The sequence below is a fragment of the Narcine bancroftii genome, chromosome 8 (assembly GCF_036971445.1).
Source record: "Narcine bancroftii isolate sNarBan1 chromosome 8, sNarBan1.hap1, whole genome shotgun sequence".
Taxonomy (NCBI): Eukaryota; Metazoa; Chordata; class Chondrichthyes; order Torpediniformes; family Narcinidae; genus Narcine; species Narcine bancroftii.
The window spans coordinates 71,304,895-71,330,201 of NC_091476.1; the positions used below are offsets into that span (position 1 = coordinate 71,304,895).

Consider the following 25,307-nt stretch of genomic DNA (forward strand, 5'->3'; position numbering starts at 1 on the left):
ATCTATACAAAGCCACAAAGAACAAAGCCCTTTAAAAAAACTTGCCTAGAATTTCCCACCTGCATAACCCTTCATTTTACTCAGTTCCCTGTACCTGACCCTTTAAAAAATCCTATTCTACCTGCCTTCAGCACTGTTGCTGACAGTTGCTGTTCCATGTCCCCGCCACTCTCTGTGTGAAGAACGTACCTCTTACATTAACCAACCCTCCCCCCCCTTCCCCCCCGAACTTACCCCTAAGCCCCTTAAAACTCTGTCCCCTCATGTTAGCCATTTCAGCCCTGGGAAAAAGCCTCTGGCCATCCACACGATCAATGCCTCTCATCATCTTACACGCCTCTATCTGGTTACCCCTCATCAGGGGTGCGATACAAATTTTTTAGGTGCCAAAAACGGCGACAGGGAGGTCTCTCAAGACCTGGCCATCATGTTGTATTTGGCGTGGTATGAACTGCAGAATGACGAAGTAGGACGACTGGTCGTGGAAGAAACAGGTATTTGCGTTTCCCTGGCACTGGCAGAGTGGTTCCAGCTGCATGGGGGATTATGGGTAACGAAGATGGCTATTGATGCCGCGGCTGCCCTGAGGAGGCCTGTGAGGTGCTGGAACGACCCGGTGAGATGCCAGAGCAATCTCCGGCAGCACTGCACCCCTCCCCCTCATCCTCCGTGGCTCCAGAGAGAAAAGAGCAAGTTCACTCAACCTATCCTCATAAGGCATGCTCTCCAATCCAGGCAGCATACTTGTAAATCACCCTCTCTATAGCACTAGTTACAACTATAGTTTTGCAGATAGTTAAAATTATCCATTTTTCTTTGGCTTGGCTTCGCGGACGAAGATTTATGGAGGGGGTAAAAAGTCCACGTCAGCTGCAGGCTCGTTTGTGGCTGACCAGTCCGATGCGGGACAGGCAGACACGATTGCAGCGGTTGCAAGGGAAAATTGGTTGGTTGGGGTTGGGTGTTGGGTTTTTCCTCCTTTGCCTTTTGTCAGTGAGGTGGGCTCTGCGGTCTTCTTCAAAGGAGGCTGCTGCCCGCCAAACTGTGAGGCGCCAAGATGCACGGTTTGAGGCGTTATCAGCCCACTGGCGGTGGTCAATGTGGCAGGCACCAAGAGATTTCTTTAGGCAGTCCTTGTACCTTTTCTTTGGTGCACCTCTGTCACGGTGGCCAGTGAAGAGCTCGCCATATAATACGATCTTGGGAAGGCGATGGTCCTCCATTCTGGAGACGTGACCCATCCAGCGCAGCTGGATCTTCAGCAGCGTGGACTCGATGCTGTCGACCTCTGCCATCTCGAGTACCTCGACGTTAGGGGTGTGAGCGCTCCAATGGATGTTGAGGATGGAGCGGAGACAACGCTGGTGGAAGCGTTCTAGGAGCCGTAGGTGGTGCCGGTAGAGGACCCATGATTCGGAGCCGAACAGGAGTGTGGGTATGACAACGGCTCTGTATACGCTTATCTTTGTGAGGTTTTTCAGTTGGTTGTTTTTCCAGACTCTTTTGTGTAGTCTTCCAAAGGCGCTATTTGCCTTGGCGAGTCTGTTGTCTATCTCATTGTCGATCCTTGCATCTGATGAAATGGTGCAGCCGAGATAGGTAAACTGGTTGACCGTTTTGAGTTTTGTGTGCCCGATGGAGATGTGGGGGGGCTGGTAGTCATGGTGGGGAGCTGGCTGATGGAGGACCTCCGTTTTCTTCAGGCTGACTTCCAGGCCAAACATTTTGGCAGTTTCCGCAAAGCAGGACGTCAAGCGCTGAAGAGCTGGCTCTGAATGGGCAACTAAAGCGGCATCATCTGCAAAGAGTAGTTCACGGACAAGTTTCTCTTGTGTCTTGGTGTGAGCTTGCAGGCGCCTCAGATTGAAGAGACTGCCATCCGTGCGGTACCGGATGTAAACAGCGTCTTCATTGTTGGGGTCTTTCATGGCTTGGTTCAGCATCATGCTGAAGAAGATTGAAAAGAGGGTTGGTGCGAGAACACAGCCTTGCTTCACGCCATTGTTAATGGAGAAGGGTTCAGAGAGCTCATTGCTGTATCTGACCCGACCTTGTTGGTTTTCGTGCAGTTGGATAATCATGTTGAGGAACTTTGGGGGACATCCGATGCGCTCTAGTATTTGCCAAAGCCCTTTCCTGCTCACGGTGTCGAAGGCTTTGGTGAGGTCAACAAAGGTGATGTAGAGTCCTTTGTTTTGTTCTCTGCACTTTTCTTGGAGCTGTCTGAGGGCAAAGACCATGTCAGAGGTTCCTCTGTTTGCGCGAAAGCCGCACTGTGATTCTGGGAGAATATTCTCAGCGACACTAGGTATTATTCTATTTAGTAGAATCCTAGCGAAGATTTTGCCTGCAATGGAGAGCAACGTGATTCCCCTGTAGTTTGAGCAGTCTGATTTCTCGCCTTTGTTTTTGTACAGGGTGATGATGGTGGCATCACGAAGATCCTGGGGCAGTTTACCTTGGTCCCAACAAAGCTTGAAAAACTCATGCAGTTTGGCATGCAGAGTTTTGCCGCCAGCCTTCCAGACTTCTGGGGGGATTCCATCCATACCTGCTGCTTTGCCACTTTTCAGTTGTTCGATTGCCTTATATGTCTCATCCAGGGTGGGAACCTCATCCAGCTCTAGCCTTAGGGGCTGTTGAGGGAGCTGGAGCAGGGCGGAATCTTGGACTGAGCGGTTGGTACTGAAAAGAGATTGGAAGTGTTCTGACCATCGGTTGAGGATGGAGATCTTGTCGCTGAGGAGGACTTTGCCGTCTGAGCTGCGCAGCGGGCTTTGGACTTGGGGTGAGGGGCCGTACACAGCCTTTAGAGCCTCGTAGAAACCCCTGAAGTCTCCAATGTCCGCGCTGAGCTGTGTTCGTTTGGCGAGGCTAGTCCACCACTCATTTTGGATCTCCCGGAGTTTGCGCTGAAGATGGCTGCATGCGCGACGGAAGGCTTGTTTCTTCTCTGGACAGGACGGCTTTGTAAGGTGAGCCTGGTGGGCAGCTCGCTTCTTTGCCAGCAGCTCCTGGATTTCCTGGCTGTTTTCGTCAAACCAGTCCTTGTTTTTCCTGGAGGAGAAGCCCAGTACCTCTTCAGTGGATTGCAGTATGGTAGTCTTCAACTGATCCCAGAGGGTTTCAGGGGACGGGTCCGTGAGGCGGGTTGCAACGTCGAGCTTTGCTTTGAGGTTTGCCTGGAAGTTTCCTCTCGCTTCGTCTGACTGCAGTTTTCCAACATTGAACCTCTTTCTGGGGGCTTTATTGTTCCTGGGCTTTGGCTTGAAGTGAAGGTTGAGCTTGCAGCGAACCAGCCGGTGGTCAGTGTGGCATTCCGCGCTAGGCATGACCCTGGTATTTGCTGATCCAGGATTGGTTGCTGCCCACAGACTTCAACCAATCACATCACTTGAGTGTCCAAATAAATGCAATTGGTCAGTGGTCGCTGTACAATACTGTAAACCCTTGTTATCAGGAATTCAAGCAACCAGCAAAAAGAAGAGGAAAATAAATGTTAAAAATTAAACTAAATAAGAATAAAATAATAGGTAAAAATAAGTACATTTAAAATTGTAAAAGTATATGTTCTCTGAAGTAAACCTTTGATGAAGATGGGAGCAAATATTCAGCCAGCGGAGAGCCTTGGTCAGGCTTTACTCATAGCAGCTGTTTGAATAAAGTTGTGTGAAAAAGCAACGGCGTCGCCCAGGACGAAGAGCGGGTCGATGGCGCTCGCTGTTGGGGCGACTCTCTTATAGTGTCTTCTTATCCCTGCTTAGTAAAAGTCCCCCCGGTCAGAGGCTTGGGGGAGGGGAAAGGGGTTAATTAGCTATAATGTTATTGTTCGTCTTTCAGACTGCTTTGTGGAGGGCGAGGAACCTGCAGATGCAGCAGTAGTTAAATGTTTTCAAAGAATGTGAATGAAAATAAAGTAAATTGCTTTAAGGTTTATACATTCATGGAGGTGAAGTTTGTTCAGTGTAAGTGCAGTTCAGTACTTTTGTCTTTTAAACTGTTTATTCTTAATGTAGACGTGTTAGTCATTGTAAGAGTGAGTCTCAAGCAAATGGAAAATACACTTCTCCGGCATCTAACAATCCCCATAGATGTCGGATACCAGGGGTTTTGCTGTACCTGTATCTTAATTATGAGGTTGGTCATGGTGAATTTGTGCTGTACTAAATCCTCACACTCTCCCCCTGCAGGGATGTCTCTTCAGCAGACCTGACTATCAAGAATCATCAGGGGATCAAGTCCGAAATTGATGCCAGGGATGACAGCTTCACTGCAAGCATTGAGATGGGCAATGCCCTTCTAGCCAAGAACCACTACGCATCAGATGAGGTAGTATTGTACTTGTCTGCTAGGCTGATCACCTCTATGCTTTTTGAACTCGCTATTCTGCTCAACCAGATGCCTTGATATCCAGTTAATGCAGCAACATTATTCAGTAAATAAGGATAAACAAATCTTAAACCCTATCCACACTCATGGTTACATAATTGGGCCAAGATTACTTCCCTGGGGCCACAATGAGACAAACTCATCAAAGTTCAAATTTACTGTTGGAGATAGAAGTCTTAAAATCCGAAGGCTCAGGAGTAGGTCGGTCCGGATTTTCCGCATTCTCGGGCATTACTTGTTAAATTCAAATTTATGGAGGAATAAAGAGATGAACAGGTCAATTTTGATAGTTTATTCATTAGCAAATACACCGTGCTTCATTCATCAAAACAGGCAGTTTTAAAGAAAAATAAAGTCAATACTTGACAAAAATGTAATCAATTTTTTTCACTACAAAAAAGAGCAGGTAATGCTTGAAATTATGTTTAAAAAATGAACACAAAATAAAAATGCAATGTACAAATGAATTTCTTTGTGATAAGATTACAGGTACACGATCCTTTATCCAGACATCTAAAATCCGGAAAGCTCCAAAATCCGGCAAGTGGGGAGAGAGGCGGCAGCGCGAGTCAGGCAGCCGAGGGACCAGTGGTTGGGGGAGGCAGCCGGGCAACTGAGGGATCGGCGGTTTGGGGAGACAGCTGAGGGACCGGTGGTTTGGGGAGATGGCCGGGCAGCTGAGGGACCGCGGATGGGGGAGACGGCCGGGCGACTGGAAGTGGGTGGGGGTGGATACGGCAGCACAACTTGAGTGGGCTTTCTGAAATCTGGAAAAATCCGAAATTTGGAACACACTGTCCCCCAAGGGTACCTGATAAAGGATTGTGTACCTGTACCCGTATTAAGCGTGGTCACTTGCTGCCGCTGTTCATCTGTGGCAATTACATGCGCACACAAAAGCCCACTAAATTTAAAAGGTTTGAGAACCTTCATGTACTGAATCTGTTCATAAATCTGAACATCACATACAACCTTGAGATTCTTTTCCTGCAGTCCGGGCAGAATTTCCAATTACGAGTAACTGTGAACAGAATTCAAGAAGAAAGAAATGTATACAGCTGAAAGAAATTTAAACAACCTGATTGTGCAAATAGAGTAATAAATAATGAGCAAAGCAAATGTCCTTGAATGAGTCCCTGATTGAGTTTGTCGTTGAGGAGTCTGATGGTAGAGGGGTAGCAGCTGTTCCTGAACCAGATGGTGTAGCACCTACACCTCTTTCCTGAGGGCAGCAGTGAGAACAGAGCACGTGCTTGGTCTTTGATGATCCCTGTTCCTCTCCAACGGTAGCGTTCCACATAGATGTTGGGGAACATTTTTCCAGTAATACATGGGACTGTGTCCACTTCCTTTTCTGGAAGTAGAGGCACTGCTGTGCTTTCTTCATAATGGCATTAGAAAACAAGAACCTAAAAATGCATGGACCTGTAATTTTATCTGGAGTGTGTTACTAAGTGCCTTTTCCTCTTCTGTTAGATTGCCGAGAAGTTATCCCAACTCCAGGAAAGGAGGAAGGAAGTCAATGATAAATGGAAGGAGAAAGAGGACTGGTTGCAGCTTGGTAAGAATTTCTGAATTTTGTTTAGATGCAGTCACTGTAAACTTCCATCAGAGAATAACCATAATAGAACCAAAGAACATTACAGCTCAGAAACAGGCCGTTTGACCCTTCTAGTCTGTGCTGAACTATTGTTTTGCCTCGTCCCACTGGTCTGCACCCAGTCTGCACCTCCATTCCTCTCCCAGCCATGGACCTGTCCAAATTCTTCTTAAATGTTAAAATTGAGCCCACATTCACCTCTTCAACTAGCAGCTCGTTCCACACTCCCACCGCTCTCTGTGTGAAGAAATTCCCCCTAAACTTTCCCCCTTAACCCATGTCCTCTAGTTTGTATCTCTTCTACCCTCAGTGGAAAAAGCTGACCTACTTTTACTCTGTCTGTCCCCCTTATAATTTTAAATACCTCCATCACATCTCCTCTCATTCTTCTACATTCCAGGGGTTGTAGGATAATTTGGGTGTCAATGGCTGGGAATTGGCTTCGACCATGCTGGAAATAAAATTTAAATCTCATTGAATCATGAACGATTCCTTGAGTCGTGGATGGGGGAAATCTCATATGAGGAAGCTCAGTCCACAGGAAAAGGTCGCGGCTATTTTCGACAAAGATGCACAATTGTTGAATATATATGAGGTTGAAATTATCATTTTAGAATCCAGGAGTGACAAAATACAGTGATCAGATAGAACAGTGGATTTGAGAGATAGGGTCAACCATCAACATAAATGACAGGGCAGTCATTGGTAGGCTTTATAAGCTCAAAATACTCAGCACGTCAGGCCACATCCATGAAGAAATGTTTTGGGTCAAAAACATTTCACGAATCTTGAAACGTTAATCGCTCCACGGATGCTGCCTGACCTGTTGAGTCCCTCCAGCTTCTCGTTGTTCGTGCATGATTGCAGCATCCTCATCTTAAATCTATTTATTTATTTATTTTTTTAAATTTCAGACATACAGCACAGTAACAGGTCATTTCAGCCCACGAGCCCATGCGGCCCAATTTACCTACACCCCTGGTATGATTCAAATGGTGGGAAAAACCACGCAGGCACGGGGAGAATGTACAAACTCATTACAGATAGCACGGGATTTGAACCCTGGTCTGGTCCTGATCGCTGGCGCTGTAAAGGCATTGCACTAACCGTTACGCCAACCGTACTGCCCTCAGTTCTGCAAGGTTCCTTAATTGTCATGTAATAGTAGCAAACATGTAATGTGGCACAAAATCGCCTTCTGCCTGCCGTAAAGCAGAGAAAAGGCGCCGTTAGTGTGGCCTGGCGCCCCTTACAGTAAGAGTGAAAGAAAAGCAAGAGAGAGTCCCTTTAGAAACACTGAGTGTCCGTGGATTCGCCTCCAGCGTTTCTGCAGCTGCACAGTCTCGTGTCCGGTCCAGATCCAAACCTCCAGTACGATCGGGAAGCCTTCAGTGCCCTACGCCCTTCGGGAGCCCTTCCTGCCCTCAGCACCCTCTCGAATACCACCTCCGAAACCTGTTTCCTCCACGTGCAAATCTCCAGAAGCCCATAAATAGTGCAGGTGTGACTGCAAGTCGCCCACAACCTGTGTGGGTCCCTCCAGTCCACTCCTTCACCTTCTCAACGGTCGGGGGAGGGGGGGGGGCTCTCCCTGTTTCTGGTGCCCTGCACCAGTTCTCTGTTCCCCCAGAGCCTGCAACCCCTTGTGGTTTGCTACTCAACAAAGACATCGCCAAACTGGGCATTGACCCACCCGTTTGCAGGATTTTACTTAGAAACACATCGGTTCCTCTAACAGGCCATTTAAAGCCTGTGTGGAGCCACTAGCATTAGGACCAGGTGATTGAACCCCTCAGAGTAGTGCTGTATCACCGCTGTCCCAGTCCGCCCCACCGGCATTGCTGCCATTACAGCAGCTCCACGGCACCGCCATTTTTATTCTCTTGCGGTTCTTTCAATCTTGTTAGCCTCCTGTTGTTCTAGTTTCTTGTGCCCCCTTTGTTCTTACACAGTCTTCTCCAACTCTCCCCTCAGTTATGGAAGTACTGCAGTTTGGACGGGATGCAGCGGTCGCCGAGGCCTGGCTGGCAAGCCAAGAGCCATATGTCAGAGCAACGGAGATGGGAAGCAGCGTCGACGATGCCGAGAACCTGATCAAGCGCCACGAAGGGTTCGAGAAAGCAGCCGCAACTTGGGACGAGCGGTTCTTGGCACTGGAGAGACTGACAACAGTAAGTGGAGCATTAAGTCAAGTTTATTATCATCCAATTACACACGTAAAACCTGATGAAACCCAATGAAATGCAGGCACGGTTAGCCTAGCGGTGAGCGCAACACTGTTATAGCGCCAGCGACCGTCTCCAGGGTTTGAATCCCACGCTGCTTATAAGGGGGTTGCATGTTCTTCCTGTGTCTGCATGGGAGCGCACGGAGGAAACCCACACAGAATGGGCGTCATGGTTAGTGCAATGCTGTTACAGCGCCAGTGATCTGGATCGGGGTTCGAATCCCACGCTGTCCATAAAGAGTTTGTTCATTCTCTCTGCGTCTGCGTGGGTTTTCTCCTGGGGCTCCAGTCTCCTCCCACTGTTTGAAATGTGCTGGGGGTTGTAGTAATTGGGTGCAATTGGGAGGCATGGGCTTGTGAGCCAAAAGGGCCTGTTACCGCACTGAATGTCTAAAATCAGAGAGCACATTCTCCGGTCCTCGGTGCAAAACACACAACCAGACATAACAGACAAACAGTACATATGCAGGACAAATATCCATATATACAAATATATAAATATTGTTTAATAAATAGTAGAAATAGGATGGTCAGTGTGAGCAGTTCATTTTAGATGTTCAGATTCTCACTGCCTGTGGGAAGAACCTGTTCCTCAGCCTGGTGGTGGTGGCTCTGATCCTCCTGGATCTCTTCTCCAATGGGAGCAGCTGGAAGATGCCGCGTGCAGGGTGGTAGGGGTCCTCAATGATTTTGCACGTCCTTTTCAAGCAATCATCCTGATAGTTCACAGTGCGTGAGCTTCCTTTTTGAACTCCATCAATCCTTCGAATATATTGGATGGGAGAATAAATTGGATACATGGATGGAGAGGTATGGAGGGTTATGGAATAGGAGCATTGGACTAGGGGAATAATGGTTGGCACAGACTAGAAGGACCATATGCCCTGCTTTTTGTGCTGTAGCGTTCTATGGTTCTACAATAGATTTCTTCCAATAAGTTCCTTAATTATACCCAGAGATGACAGAGAGAAGCAATTATAAACTTCCGAGTGGCATGTTGTGAAGAAGGTGGTGGGCTCCTGTGATCCTAACTAAAGGCCATGGGTTAAGGGTGAAAGGGGAAAAGTTTAGGGGGAGCTTCTTCACACAGAGAATAGTGTGAGTGTGGACGAGCTTCCAGCTGAAATGATGATTGCGGCCTCAATTTTAACATTTAAGAAGAATTTGGACAGGAACATAGATGGGAGGGGAATGGAGAGCTAAGGACTGGGTGCAGGTCAGTGGGACAAGGCAGAATAATAGTTCAGCACAGACTTTAAGGGCTGAAGGGCCTGTTTACATGCTGTAACGTTCTATGGCTTTTGTCAGGTACAGAAGTTATTTGACAAACTGATGTGTAAAACCTTTGCAACTAAGAGAAAAACAGTTATCAAGGACTCTTTCATGATTTGTGACCTTTTCATACTGGTTTGTTCTTGTTGCACATTCTGCAGTCACAATTTCTTGGTTAAATTTTATAGTTGTGTCAGGACAGTTGAGTTAGCATTTTCCCAATGAGGCCAATCCAAAAGCAACACCAAAATAATCCCTCCCTGAAAAGAGTTAGGCAGAAAAAGCAGTTTCCACAAGGACTGCAGAAGTGAACCCACACGACCGGGCAAAAAAAATTGAATATCGAGAGCTGCGAAGGTTTCAGAATCATCATGAACATGTCATGAAATTTGCTGTGATGAGGCAGCAAACGTTTCTATAAACTGCATTTTATAATAAATAAAATACAGGTACACAATCCTTTATCCGGACATCTAAAATCCAGAAAGCTCCAAAAACCAGCATTTTTTTCTGGGTGCTGGTACAGCAGAGGGAGAGAGAGAGAGAGAGAGAGAGAGAGAGAGACACAGCAGCACAGCTAAATTTGGGTTGGGGTGGGAGAGACAGCAGCACGACTCGGGTAGGCGAGCGGGGGAGAAAGACGGCAGTGCGACTCGGGTGGGCGGGGGAGAGGAGAGAGAGAGACGGCAGTGTGACTCGGGTGGGCGGGGGGGGGAGGAGAGAGAGATGGCAGTGCGATTCGAGTGGGGAGACGGCAGCCCAACTCGGGTGGGGAATGGCAGCACGACTTGGGTGGGCAAGGGGGAGAGAGACGCCAGTGTGACTGGCAGGGGGTGGATACGGCAACACAATGGTGGCCTTAAATCTGGGGCAGTTAGCTTTTGTTGTGAAATCTGGAACAATCCGAAATTTGGAACAGACTGTCCCCCCAAGGTTTCCGGATAAAGGATCGTGCACCTGGAGTGTAGAAAAAAGTCAGAGTGAGGCCGTGTCTGGGGTTCGTGTCCATTCAGGAATCTGACGGCAGCAGGGAAGAAGCTGTCCTTGTGTCGCTGAGTGCTCGTCTTCAGGCTCCTGGACTTTTATCCCGATGGTACCAGAGTGAAGAGGGCATGACTTGGGCAGTGATGGATAGAGGCTGCTTTTTTAAGACCCCACCTCATGTCGATGTCCTCGATGGAGTGAAGTCTGGTGCCTGTGATGTCGCAGGCCAAATTAACAATTCTCTTTTTTTTCCTGTCCTGAGATTTGGCACCTCTGCAGTGACGCAACCAGTCAGAGTGTCCTCCATGTACCACCTGTATAATTTTCTAGAGTCTTCGGTGACGTCTCGAATCTCCTCAAACTTCTCACAAAGTCTAGCCACTGGTGAGCCTTCTTCATGATCGCATTGACGTGGAGGCTCCAGGACAGATCCTGGGAGACATTGACACCCAAGAATTTGAAGTTCTTGACTCTCTCCACTGCAGATCCCTCAAAGTGGTTTTGCATATCTTAACAATCTGTTGTCTGTTGTAGATGGAAGAGCAAGAACTTCGCCGCAGACAGGAGGAGGAGGAGGAGGAGGAGAAGAAGAGGAGAATGAAAACACCTCCACCACCATCACCCCCCACGCCACATGTCACAGTGAGGGCGGAGGACACCCTAGAGGCTGAGGGTCAGGCGGAGCAGAATCAACTAGCAAGGTAACGTCAAGGTTACTGTCATCTGATTGCAAGAGTAAAACCTGACAAAACAGCATTCTCCGGTCCTCCGTGAAAATCACACTGACACACAACCAGACATAACCCACGTACCAGACAAACAATACACATGCAGGGCATTATTTCATTTGTACAAATAAATAAATATTGTTTTGTTCAAATGAGAGTCTTGGGTGGTCAGTGTGAGCAGTTCCTTTAGTCGTTCAGCGTTCTCGCAGCCCATGGGAAGAAGCTGTTCCTCACCCTGGTGGTACTGGCTCTGATCCTCCTGTCTCTCTTCCCCCGACGGGAGCAGCTGAAAGATGCTGTGTGCAGGGTGGAAGGGGTCCTCCATGATTTTGCATGCCCTCTTCAGGCAACGATCCCGGTTGATCACATCAATGAGAGGGGAGGGAGACGCCAGTGATCCTCTCTGCTGCTCTTGTGGTCCTGTGGATTGACCTCCGATCCATTTCTCTGCAACAAATGTACTGCACTGTGATGCAGACGGCCAGGACGATCTCAATAGAGCTCGTGTAGAAGGTTGGCATGATGGTGGCTGGTAGCCTCACCTGCTTCAGTCTTCTCAGGACGGTGCACTTTCCTGACAAGTGAGGGGACACAAACCTGCGAGTTGACCTTTAGCTGCAGAGATGCGTTTCCACTGCACAGGGTAAAGAGCGTCCATTGTTAGATGTGGTAATTGCATCGGTGGTCATAATTTCTCAATTGACCTCCACCTCCAGAGATCCCCCCCATCTCTCCCTTTCCCATCTCCCTATGTCTCCTTTCCTCTTGCTCTATGTCTCTTTTTCCATTTCCCTATCTCCTTTCCTCCTGCTCTTCATTCACAGTTCATCAGTCATTCAGTATTCTCACTGCCCATGGGAAGAAGCTGTTCCTCAGCCTGGTGGTGCTGGCTCTGATCCTCTTGTATCTCTTTCCCAGTGGGAGTAGCTGGAAGATGCTGCGTGTGGGGTGTTAAGGCTTCCTCAAATATTTTATGAGCCTTCTTTAAACAATGATGGTGGGGGAGGGAGACCCCAGTGATTCTCTCTACTGCTTTTATGGTCCTGTGGATTGACCTCCAATCAGTTTCTCTGCAGCAATTGTACACAACGTGATGCAGCCGGCCAGGACGATAGATCTCTTGTAGAAAGTAGACAGGATAGGTGGCATGGGGTTGGCATACCACATCACCTTTACAGCCCCAGTGATCGGGACCGGGGTTCGACTCCCACGCTATCTGTAAGGAGTTGGTACGGTCTTCCTGTGTCTACATTCGTTTTCTCAAAACGTACCAGAGGCATATGTTAGTTGTCTGTATATTGGGCGGCATGGACACATGGCCGAAATGGCCTGTTTCTATACTGTATGTCTGTATGTCTAAATTTAAAATTTGGATGGTGGCCGGTAGCCTTGCCTGCCTCAATCTTTTCAGGAAATGCAGGTGACAAGTGAGGAGACATTGTGTGCCCTGGATAGATCACTACTTAAGTAGACTCCAAAGAACTTGGTGCCCTCCAAGCTTCCGAGTTATTAATGTGTTGAGGAGCATGGTGGTCCCTGGTCTTCCAGAAGACCACGATCGCCTCCTTTGTGCTGTCCACGTTGAGTTTGTTAGTCTCATGCTGTTTCATGAGATGTTCCGCCAGAGATCCCGCAGTAGGTAGAAAACCCGTCGCTTTGTGTTGTACGTGTCAAGATGTTGCTGCCGTTTAATGTTACGAGTTTCTTTTTGTTATTTGCAGGGATGGTGACGTCGTGAATCATCTGGAGCTCATTGCTCAGAATGGAGTTCACCCAGACATGGAAGCGCAGCAGGTAAGTCCCACATCAGCGAGAGTCTCTGGCTTGCATGGTTGGGGTTCATTACGCACAGCAATGGCCACTCCAGTATCACCTTCAGGTCCCTCTCTCTAACTTCCTCCAGACTTCTGACATCCCCATCCAATAGTAACCTCGTGCACAACCCCATTGTAATTGTTACACTGTTGTAGCTTCTTGGTCTGTAACTTCTGAAGTTCCCTCCCTGAACTCTGTGCCTCTCTCCTGCAAACTGCTAATTAAAACCCACTCCTAGACCTGAGCTTATGGTCACTGGGTCCCTCTGTCTCCATGGTAACAAATATAGAGAGCATTTTAAGGCTCTGTTTTTACTGTTTGAAAATTTATGGGTTTTTTTAAGATTCAAGTTCCTTTATCATCATGAATAGACATCATCATGGTTTGTCTTTGTGAACTAAGATTTAGGAAGGATTGTAGACGTGCAATGGATTTTGTAGACGGAGTGCAGTGTGTGCAGTACTGGCCCTACACTTTACACCCAGGATTTATCTACCACACCCTAGCACACTGGGATGGTGACGGCCAGGTTGTCGGCGTTACGTCGGAGTCCTAGGTGGATGGCCTGATGAGGCTATTGAACCTCTTCTGCCCAGGTTTGAAATCAAAGTTTTCCTTCTGGCTGCCAACCAAAGCTAACGAGCCCACCTTCCCATCCAGTTATACCACCGGACACTCGGTTGCACCATGATGTAGCAAACTCGGTGAAAACGGGGTCACCGATGAGGTGTTGCTTTGGACACAGTAATCTAGGAGTAGCCATTTGCAGTGACCGTGAATAGCACCGAATGAAATTGGAGAGTCGCCATTTGTCTCGCCTGGCGTCCCTTACAATACAAGAGAAATAGAGCAGAAGCGAGCCCCTTCAGAGACACTGCAAGTCCGTGGATTCTCCTCCAGCGCTCCCACAGCCTCACAGAATCCTGTTCGATTCATTGGCAACCCAAGCTCCAGATCCAAGCCTCTGAAATAATTAGGAAGCCTTCAGTCCCTAAGGCCCTTTGGGAGCCATTGTTGCCCTCAGCATCCTCTTGAATCCCAGTTCCAATACCTGGTACACTTGAAACAGACTCCCACATCCCATATGGGTTCCCTGACTTTATGTTGCCCACAACCTGTGTGGGACCCACAGCCACTGAGCGCCTCGCTGGCCTGCTGCTATGGTTACTGTCGTGTAGGGTTTACTCCTCTGCTTCTCCTCAAACTGGGGGGCTGGGGTATTCTCCCCATTTCTGGTGTCCAGAGTCTGCAATACCACAGGCCCTGCCATCTTGGTCGCTGACCTCCTCGGTTGCAGGATTTTACTTACAAACACCATCGGCTCCTTCAGCAGGCTGTTTAAAGCCTGTCCAGAGCCACTGGCATTTGGACAGGACAGCTGATCCCTTTGGAGCAGTGCTGTGTCTCTGCTCTCCCAGGTCCATACCAGCAGCAGCACTGCCCTTCTCAGCAGTTCCAGCAACTGCGCCATGTTCAAGTTGCGCAGTTTAAACCTCAAACTGGTGTCTCATAAGGACCAGAAATCTAGGGTGGATTATCGGGCAGTTTCAATATTTTAGATTTATTGTCAGAGAACATACATGACATCACATACAACCCTGAGATTCGTTTTTCCTTCAGGTGTAGCAAAATTACCACAAATAGGTAGTGCAAAAAATAAATTGTACACAGTGTAAACATGTAAATAAATAAAAGATAAATGAAAACAAACTGACTGTACAATACAGAGATAATAAAAAGAGAAAATCAATCAAGTGCAAAAGTCAGAGTCCTTAAATGAGTCCCTGATTGAGTTTGTCGTTGAGGAGTCTGATGGTGGAGGGGTAGCAGTAGTTCCTGAACCTGGTGGTGCGAGTCTTGTGGCCCCTACACCTCTTTCCTGATGGCAACAGTGAGAACTGAGAGTGTGCTGGACGGTGTGAATTTCAATGACTGCTGGTGCCTTCCGACAGCAGCGTTCCTTGTAGATGATCTCAAAGGTGGGGAAGATTTTGCCCGTGATGTCCTGGGCGGTGTCCACTACCTTATGGAGGGCTTTACACTCAGGGGCATTGGTGTCCCCGTACCAGACAGTGATGCACCTCTGTAGAAATTTGCCAGGGTTTCTGATGTCATACCAAGCCTCCGCAAACTCCTGAGGCGCTGACGTGCTTTTTCACGAGGCCACTAGTGTGTTGGATCCAGGAAAGATCCTCTGAGATAGTGGCTCCCAAGAACTTAAACTTGTTCACCCTCCCCACCTCTGATCCCCCAATGATCACTGGATAGTACACGTCTGGCTATCCTTTCCCAAAGTCAATAATCACCTCCTTAGTTTTGGTGACAAATAAGTGCGAGGTTGTTATTGGTGCACCATTCAGCTGAGTTTTCAATCTCCATCCTGTATGCTAACTCATCCCCTTCCTTTATACAACAAAATGTAATTGCCACCTTGATCTGGTTGGAAGTTTACCGGTGTCATGTTTCCCCTGTCATTGGTCACCCTGCTTGCTCCTCCTTACCTTTCAGCCTTTGGATGATTTGAGCCAATTGAAAGAGTGCGTATCATCGTCTGTGACAGTGACTGTAAGTGCTCTCTGCTTCTTGACCTCTTTTCCTCCTGACTTTCACTTTAATCTCTACAATTCTTGTTCTTCCTTTGTTAACACTGATCTGGTTCGTATTCTAGAAAATGATGGAGGTTTTAAAACTGAGGATTTTTTTTTAATGTCGTTTTCACGATCCGAATGTTACTCACAAGAATCTGCAAGGAGTTTGAATGTTTCCCCCATGGGTTTCTTCCAGGCGTTCCAGTTTCATCTCACCCTTCAAAAACGAGCAGGGGCCATTGGTTAATTGGTGTATTTGGGGTGGCACGGACACGTGGACCAGAAAGGCCTGTTAGCCTGCTGTATGTGTAAATTTAATTCATCAAAGCGTGGCTTTTGAGAAGGCCCTGGACTTGAACCACTGTAGTCCAGATAGAGCAAGTGCTCTTGCACTGCGATTTGGGGGAGAGATTCCCAAGATGTAGGGCCAGTGTTGATAAGGGCCAGCAACGTATCTCTCTTTATTTTGTAAACTTTATAGATTTTAAAATATATACAAAAAAATCTTTATAAAAACTATATCCCTACTAACCCCCCACCCCTCCTCCTACATCCCTCCCCCTATGTAGGAGCCAAGTACATATTTCGGGTAATTATCAGTTGCTGTGGAGTGTGCCAACTCTTTACATCTTGAAAAAAAAACTTAGAGTATCTCCAAACCCTTACATTTCAAGTATGGAGCCATATTTTAACAAATGTTGGTTGCCTATCTTTACCTCCTGCGGACGCTGCGAGAGCTGCTGAAGTTTCTCTAGCATTCTTGTATAAACTTGTACTTTACTGATGTTGGGCAGGATTTGAGGTGTCAGGGGCGAGTCACTCTCGTTGACTACCCAACCTCGGATCTTGTAAGCCAAGTCCTTACGTGGCTGGCTCAGGTGAGGTTCTGGTGTTCAGCCAGTATTGACAACAGGGTCTTGGCAATGGTCACACGCTCTCCTGTGGCAATGGTTGTTGTCTGGAACTTTATTTTATGACATGAATAATACATGCTGAATGTTGTCTTGGTCTTTCTCCTATGGGCATTTTCTGAGGAGCTGCAAGCAGAATTAAATGTTCAACCATTAGCAAGTGTCTCTACTTCTGGTGTGATGTATTGGTCTATTGATGAAATTGCTGACTGCTGTGGACCAAGGAATGTGTTTACCCAACTTCAAGATTCAAGACTATTGTTATGTAAATAAAATCCAGAAAATGTGATATTACACAAATTTCTTTTAGTCTACTGAAAGGCAGACGAAGGTTCACTATCAGCAAAAATTGCCCGGCGACACTTACAGTCAGAGAAAGAGAAGTAAATCAGAGACCCTCAGAGTCACTGAGTGTCCGTGGTTTCGCTTCTGCAGCCACACACTCTTCAGTCCAAACCATCAGCAATCCGAACTCCAGATGCACACCTCCAACACAATCAGGAAGCCTCCAGAGCCTCTCGCATTCCCCTTCCATTATCTGGCACTCCTTCAGCCAGTCTCCAGCAATCTGGTGCAAGTGCCTTGGCCGCAGTCACCAACAGCCCGCAAAAAGCGTGGGTTCCTCGCTGCGAGTCACCCACGGCCCACCACATGTGTTCTTCAGTCTCAGAGCCCCTCACTGGTCTGCCGTCGTGGGTACCGCCCTGTGGGTCGTCGCCTCTGCTTCTCCTTCTCAAATAGGTTTTATGGTGGCCCACGCAAGTTATCCACTTCCCCTCTTGACCCCTGCCGCCATTTTGGACCAGAACCCCCGGCCACGGGATTTTAAAATAAACCGCCATCGGCTCCTGTAACAGGCCATTTAAAGGCTGTATGGAGCATTCTGGATCACATCCAGGATGTAGGACTCTGCGGAGGAGCGCTGGGTCTCTGCTCCCCACTCTCCTCGGGTCCACACTAATGACCACATTGCTGTTACAGCAACTCTGGTAGCACTGCCATTTTTTCTGTGGGTTGCTGGTAGTTTATTTAATGATCTTTGCAAGTCTAACTGAAAGAAGTATCCATGAAGAGTCACAGACAAGAGAAAAGGTTAGAAAATATGGAGCTGGTTATGAAGTATTGGACAACAAAAAGTGGTCTGAAGTTCCCTCCAAGACCAGTAGATGGCGATAAAAGCACAAGTACACAGAAATGCTGGAGGAACTCGGCAGCTCTCTCAGCGTCCAGAGGAGGTAAAGATATGTAATCGGCAGAGATAGAGAAAAGGAGATTCAGGGAAAGATGGGCTAACGGAAACCAGAGAAGTCAGTGTTAATGCTATCCATTTGGAAGATAAGGTGCTGTTCCTCCAGTGGTCTCAGTCTGGCAGTGCATGAGACCAGAGGGAATGGAACGGAGAATTGAAATGGGTGGCCACTGGGAGATCCCCACTATTGTGGTGGACAGATCTCCCAGTCTGCATCCAGTCTCCAGTGTCGAGGAGTCTACAACGGATGCAGTAGATGTCCCCTGCAGGTTCGCAGGTGAAGTGTTTATCTCAGCTGGTGAGACTATATTGTTACGAACCCAGAGGATTGCCAAACCCAGCAGCAATAGATAGTTACCAAGACAAATGGTTACTTAAACAAAGGTTGCTTTTAATTATCTTTAAACATGAAAACAAAATCACACTTTAACTTATCACTATTGACTTAACTAACCTAACTTAACCCCCTTCTAATTCTAAGCACATGTGTGTGTAAGTTCAGTAAAGTTCTTTGGTTCACAGTCCAATCTCACTTCTCATTCCTCCAAGTTAACTGGTTGCCCGCAATTCTTATACTGTGCTCAGAATTTAACATTTATAAAATTCACCAGGGTTTGGTGCTTGAAAGGTAAATGGTTACCACTCAGGAAGGTTCTTGTCGGTTTTCAGAGAGAGATTTGTTGTTCCAGGGCACCCACAACTGATTCCTTTTTAATCAGCTACTTCATTGTCTTGCTGAAGAAACTTGCCCCGTCAGGGTTCTCCAGATGATAACCTCCTTCTTTCAGGTCACCACAGAGTGCCTTTTTGTTTCTTTTATTTCAAGTGAAACATTAGGCAGCCAGTCCTCTCTTCTTGCATGAACCACAAGGGCTTTAACCAGGCTGAACTAAGCACTCACAACCCGTCTTCGAAAATGGGGTTTCCACAAGCTTGCCAGCTTGTCCTGTTCCAGTCCCAGTTGCTGCTGCTGACTGTAGAACTGATCTCTGTCTCTGTTTCTCTTTCTTTGAGAGAAAAGGCCTGTTTTAACTCTTCTGCTTGCAAAACCACATGATCCTCCTAGAACAGCAAGTTCCCCTCTAGACAGAATGTGGCTCTGACAAGTTCTTTCATCTGTTGCCTTTATGTAAACAACAATCCATTCATGAAGTCTCTTGGGCATTCTCCAAAGCTTCTGCAAAGGTTCTGGGGCTGATATTTTTAGCATGAACAGAGCTCCAGTATCTTAAATAAGATCTGTTTTAAACTATTTGTATGTGACCTACACTAAAAATCCTGCCCCAAAAACATATCTATATTCTGTCACAATATATTTTTTAATTGAAATTAATTTATTTTTTTCTTTCAATTTAGACATTCAGCACAGTTACGGGCCCTTAATGGTCCACGAGCCGGTGCCGCCCAATCACACCCAATTGCCCTACAACCCCCATACCTTTTGAAAGGTTGGAGGAAATCGAAGCACCCGGAGACAACCCACACAGACACAGGGAGAACGTACAAACTCCTTATAGACAGGATTCAAACCCTTAATATATAAAATATTTATTTGACGTGAGGTGAATAGAAAGCAAGGCTTTTACATAAATGTGCTGCATCCCCCAGTGGGGGCAGAAGGACCTCCCCATTGAGAATGACTGGGATATACTGCATGAGCCCAATAGGCCAAGACAGAAAAAGAGATGTTGCAATAGAATCCCATGCAGATCATTGTGTTTTATTTTACTGATACCTGAGAAAATGTTATTAATCACCGCCATTAGCTCATCAGTGAGACTTTTATGTTGGAGCATTTCTAATACTGGCTGCAATGTTTTCACCCCGTCTCCCAGGTCTCTGAAGCATCAGAACCTGTTAACGGCACCAACACAGAAGCGAGGAAAGAAAACATTCCGGCCCAGAAGACCCCGCAGTCATCTCCCCGGCCAGCATCCGACAGCATCCAGGACAGCAAGGTGCAGGACACAGCCGCAGTTCAACAGGAAGGTATTTTGTGTCGAAAACATGAATGGGAGTCACACAATAAGAAAGCCAGCAGCAGGTGAGAGACTGTAGAAAAGTTGTTCCCCTTGGTGGGAGTGTCAAGGGACAAGAGGGCACAAATTCGGGATTAAATTAAATTTTTAAAATTTGGACATACAACACGGTAACAGGCCATTTCAGCCCACAAGTCCATGCCGCTCAATTTTAATGTACACCCCTGGTATGTTTTGAAGGATGGGAGGAAACCGGAGAAAACTCACGCAGACACAAGGAGAACATACAAACTCATTACAGACAGTGCGGGATTCGAACCCAAGTCTGTTCCCGATCGTTGGTGCTGTAAAGGTGTTGCACTAACTGCCACGCCATCCAGTGCCACCCTGATTGAAGGGCGTCCACTTAAATCAGAGATGTGAAAGATTTTCTTCAGCCATAAACCCTCTTTTTTTTATGCAGATAAGAGTCTTTTAAAAGTTCCCATTGTTCCAGCCTCCACAACCACTCATGGGAACACATTCTAGGCACCCACAACTCTGTGTAAAAACATATGACTGTCTTCCCCTCAGCTTGTACAGATGTCCTATGGTGTTTGCTACTCCTGCTCTGGGGTAAAGATGCTTGCTGTCCACTCTTGTCTGTGCCTCTCAGAATCTTATGGACCTCTATTAATCTGTGGAATTTGTATCTGCAGGCAGTTGTGGAGGCCAAGTTGTTTGGTGTGTTTAAGGCAGAGATTGATAGGTTCCTGATAGTCAGGTCTTCTGTACAAGGTGAGAGGAAGAAAGTTTAGGGGAGACATCAGGGACAAATTTGTACGCAGAGAGTTGTGGCTGCCAAGAATGCATTCCAATGGTTTGGTGGTGAAGGCTGCTGCAGTAGGAACATGGATACAAAAATATAGAGGGTTATGGGTGTGGAGGAAAGAAGTTTGGTTTGTTGAGTAGGTTTCTATTGGCCGGCAGCATCATGGTCTGACACCCCTGTACTGTGCTGCAATGTTCTCAGTTCTATCTTTCTGAACTCCTAGGCTATTCAATCTCTCCTGGTGAACCTCCTCCACACCACTCCGGTTCAGAGTTCAGACTTATTGTCAGGATACTTACATGTCATCACATACAACCCTGAGATTCTTTTTTCTGCAGATGAGCTACTTATTGGTAGCTTAAAAAGGACTTTATACAGTGTATACAAGTAAACAAATAAAGAACTGTAAACAGATAATGAAATGTAAACAAGCTGACTGCAATACAGAGAATACAGGTTCCAGGCCAGTGTCCATGCAGTGCATAGTTTATAGCAGGGGTGGCCAAACTGCGGCTCCAGGGCCACATGTGGCTCTTTGTCATGAATGTGCGGCTCACAGAGGTATTTGGGATGTGTAGTGTTAGTAGATGAGGCTTGCGATCATGTGATGGTGGCACCCACCCACCCCTCGGAGCACTCAACATTGTGATCATCTGAGCTCCGGATGCTTCAATCAACTCTGGAACTAGAGGAATCACGTGATGGAGTAGTGGCCGGTTGGGGAACTCCAGCCCTCTCCGGAAAAGTTAAAAAAAGACAGTGAAAAAACAAAGCCACAAACACAAAAACCAAAATAAAGTGAAAGTAAAGGTGTGGAGAAAATGGCAGCGAAGAAAGAAAAGACAAAAGCAACGGGAAGAAGAGAAGAAGAAAAGACGTCGGAAGAAGGTGGTGAAGGCCTTACCTGTGCGAGGAGGCCCGCCATGGAGAGAGAAGCCCGCTCCCTAAGGTCAGTTGAAGCCCCGAATTCTGGACTACAAAAATGGCTCACAGAGCCAAACAAAAGTGCACAACCGCGCATGCGCGATGCGCAAGACAAAAGTAACACTGACGGGAGGGGGGACCAGCTGAGGAGTCGATCTCCACAGCTGAAATTGACAACCACAACAAAGCAGCAAGAGGAAAACACAGAAAACAACGAGAACAAGAAAGAAGAGAGTAAAAAGAAATCAAAGAAACAACAGATGACCAACCCAGAGGAAGAAGACCAGCAGGAAGACACTTCTAGTAAAAATAAGAAGACCAAAAATACCCAACAAAATAAAATAAACAACCCAACAAGAAAACCAGAAGAGACAGAGGTAAAGGACACAGATCCTGGAGTGGACTCAGAAGAAGAAGAGGAAGAACACAGAGAAATGGAAGATGAAGGGAAGGGCAAGTACATGGATATATTTTTTTTTAAAGAATATATGGAATCAGTAAAAGAATGGCAGTCACAAGAATTCAGTGAAATAAAAAGAAGAATAAAAAGTACAGAAGAAAAAATGAATAGATTAGAGATGATCATGTCAGATATAGGAAAAAGAGTGGACAAGGTGGAGAACGAGAAACAGCCGTAGAAATGGAAGATGACTTAAAAAAGAAATTAGAAGAATCTGATAAAAAAGTTAAAGAGACACAAGAGCTGTTAGCTCAGAAGATAGATATAATGGAAAATTATAATAGAAGAAACAATATAAAGATAGTGGGCCTTAAGGAAGATGAAGAAGGCAAGAATATGAGAGAATTTATAAAAGAATGGATCCCCAGGGTCCTAGGAAGACCAGAATTACAGGAAGAAATGAAAATAGAAAGGGCACACAGAACATTAGCCCCTAAACCACAACCACAACAAAAACCAAGACCCATTCTAGTAAAATTCTTAAGATATACAACAAGAGAAAATATATTGGAGAAAGCAATGAGGAAAATAAGAGAAGACAAAAAACCACTGGAATACAAAGGTCAAAAAATTGTACCAATCAAAATAGAAAAGGAAATAATAGATCCAGCAGGGAGATATGTAATGATAAAATGTCAGATATATTCGGAGTTTTGGAATTTACTCAATGTATATTCACCTAACGAAGAAGATCAAAAATTTATGCAAGATATTTTTTTGAAGATAGCAGACACGCAAGGGAACATACTAATAGGAGGGGATTTCAACCTTAATTTGGATTCAAACATGGAAAAAACTGGGAAAAAAATTAACAGAAAGAACAAAGTAACCAAATTTATAATTAAATCAATGGAAGAAATGCAACTTTTGGATATATGGAGGAAACAACACCCAAAGGAAAAGGAATATTCATATTATTCGGGTAGACATAAAACATACTCAAGAATAGACCTATTCCTGTTATCAGCTCGCATGCAAGAGAGAGTTAGGAAAACGGAATATAAAGCTAGGCTATTATCGGACCACTCACCCCTGTTATTGACAATAGAGTTAGAGGACATCCCACCAAGAATGTATAAATGGAGATTAAACTCCATGCTACTTAAAAGGCAAGATTTTAGAGAATTAATTGAACGACAAATTAAAATGTACTTTGAAATAAATACGGAATCAGTGAAAGATAAGTTTATACTATGGGACGCAATGAAAGCGTTCATCAGAGGGCAAATAATAAGTTATGTAACTAAGATGAAGAAGGACTACAATCAGGAAACAGCAGTTGGAAAGGGAAATAGCAAATATAGAAAAAGAATTAGCAATGAAGGAAGACACAACTAAAAGAAGAGAATTGGCAGATAAAAAAATAAAATTTGAAACACTACAAACATAAGGTGGAGAAGAACATAATGAAGACAAAACAGAAATATTATAAATTAGGAGAAAAAATGCACAAAATTCTAGCGTGGCAGTTTAATACAGAATAAACTAAGAGAATTGTATTGGCATTAAGGAAAAATGACAAGCAAATCACATATAATCCAATGGAGATTAATGAAAACTTCAGAGAATTCTACGAACAATTATATCAAACTGAAAACGAAGGGAAAGAAGACAAAATAGATGAATTTTTAACTAAAATTGAACTACCGAAATTACAAACAGAGGAGCAAGATACATGCAAAACAGCAATAATTACAGTAATACCAAGGACAGGGAAAGATCCACTTGCACCAGCGTCATATAGACCAATATCTTTACTTAACACAGATTATAAGATAATAGCTAAACTATTAGCAAACAGATTAGCTGACTATGTACCAAAAATAGTAAATATAGAGACCAAACTGGATTTATTAAAAAACGACGAACAACAGACAATATCTGTAAATTTATTAACTTAATTCATGCAGTAGAAGGAAATAAAACTCCAACAGTTGCGGTTGCTTTGGACGCAGAGAAGGCCTTTGACAGAGTAGAATGGAATTATTTATTCAAAGTACTACAAAAATTCAGCTTACCAGAGAAATATATTAATTGGATTAAAGCATTATATAAGGGGCCATTAGCGAAAGTGACAGTAAATGAATATATATCAAAACAATTTAACTTAAGCAGATCAACAAGGCAGGGATGCCCACTATCTCCCTTATTGTTCGCATTAGCCATAGGACCACTAGCAGAACTGATAAGAACAGAAAATAAAATAAAAGGGATAAAAATAAAAGACAAGGAATATAAAATCAGTCTATTTGCAGATGACGTTATAATATACTTAGCAGAATCAGAAATATCAATAAAAGAATTACATAGGAAATTGAAGGAATATGGAGAAGTGTCGGGGTACAAGATTAACACAAATAAATGTGAAGCAATGCCAATGAATAATGCGGATTTCTCAAAATTTAAGAAAGAATCACCATTTAGATGGCAAACGCAAGCAATGTGATACCTAGGTATACAAATAAATAAAAACCTCGGGCATCTATATAAACTCAATTATTATCCACTAATGAAAAAATTACAAGACGACTTAGAGCATTGGAAAGACTTACCACTAACACTGATAGGAAGGATAAACTGTATTAAAATGAACATTTTCCCAAGGATACAATACCTATTTCAGACATTACCAATACACTTAACAGAGAAATTCTTCAAGGAGTTAAAGAAAATAATAAGGAAATTTTTATGGAAAGGGGGGAAACAGAGGATAGCACTAGATAAATTAAAAGAATGGTATAAACAAGGAGGCTTACAACTACCAAACTTTAAAAATTATTATAGAGCCGCACAATTAAGATACCTATCAGATTTTTATCAAACAAGGGAAAAGCCAGATTGGACTAGATTAGAACTAGATAAAATAGGGGAGAAGATACCTGAACATATATTATATAAATGGGATGAAAAATTGGTACAACGTAGGAATTCTCCAGTACTGCATCATCTGCTCAACATTTGGAAGAAGATTCATGTAAAAAGGAATAAAACAAATTACCAACTACCAAAACTAATACTGACGCAAAATCAGCTAATCCCTTTTACAATAGATAACCTTTCCTTTAGAGAATGGGAGAAAAAAGGGATCAAAAGAATAGAAAATTGTTTTTCGGGAAATAAATTATTATCCTTTGAATAAATGAAGGATAAATATAATATAACTCACGATACTACCAACTGAAATCCTACTTGAAGGACAAATTGGGAGGAAGTCTGAGGTTACCAGAGGGAAGTAATTTTGAATATGTGATTACAGACACAATGATAATCAAAAAATTTGTAACAAACATGTATATTAAACTACAAGAAAAGGAGAACGAGGAAACAAATGGTAAAACTAAACAAAAATGGGAACAAGATCTAAACATAA

At 45.0% G+C, this 25,307-nt stretch overlaps 1 protein-coding gene across 7 annotated transcripts in view; it reads left to right on the forward strand.

The window, feature by feature from the left end:
* Nucleotides 1-25,307, forward strand: part of LOC138740832 (spectrin beta chain, non-erythrocytic 1-like) — a 393,831-nt gene that overhangs the window by 348,675 nt on the left and 19,849 nt on the right. For 6 of the 7 annotated variants that reach the window (XM_069894022.1, XM_069894016.1, XM_069894017.1 and 3 more), the window contains 7 exons: nt 4,191-4,329; nt 5,866-5,950; nt 7,964-8,160; nt 11,007-11,173; nt 12,922-12,994; nt 15,524-15,580; nt 19,599-19,807. In XM_069894022.1, the coding sequence (XP_069750123.1) occupies nt 4,191-4,329; nt 5,866-5,950; nt 7,964-8,160; nt 11,007-11,173; nt 12,922-12,994; nt 15,524-15,580; nt 19,599-19,807 (927 nt within the window). The remainder of the gene's footprint in view (nt 1-4,190; nt 4,330-5,865; nt 5,951-7,963; nt 8,161-11,006; nt 11,174-12,921; nt 12,995-15,523; nt 15,581-19,598; nt 19,808-25,307) is intronic. The other variant, XM_069894019.1, reaches the window with a different exon arrangement.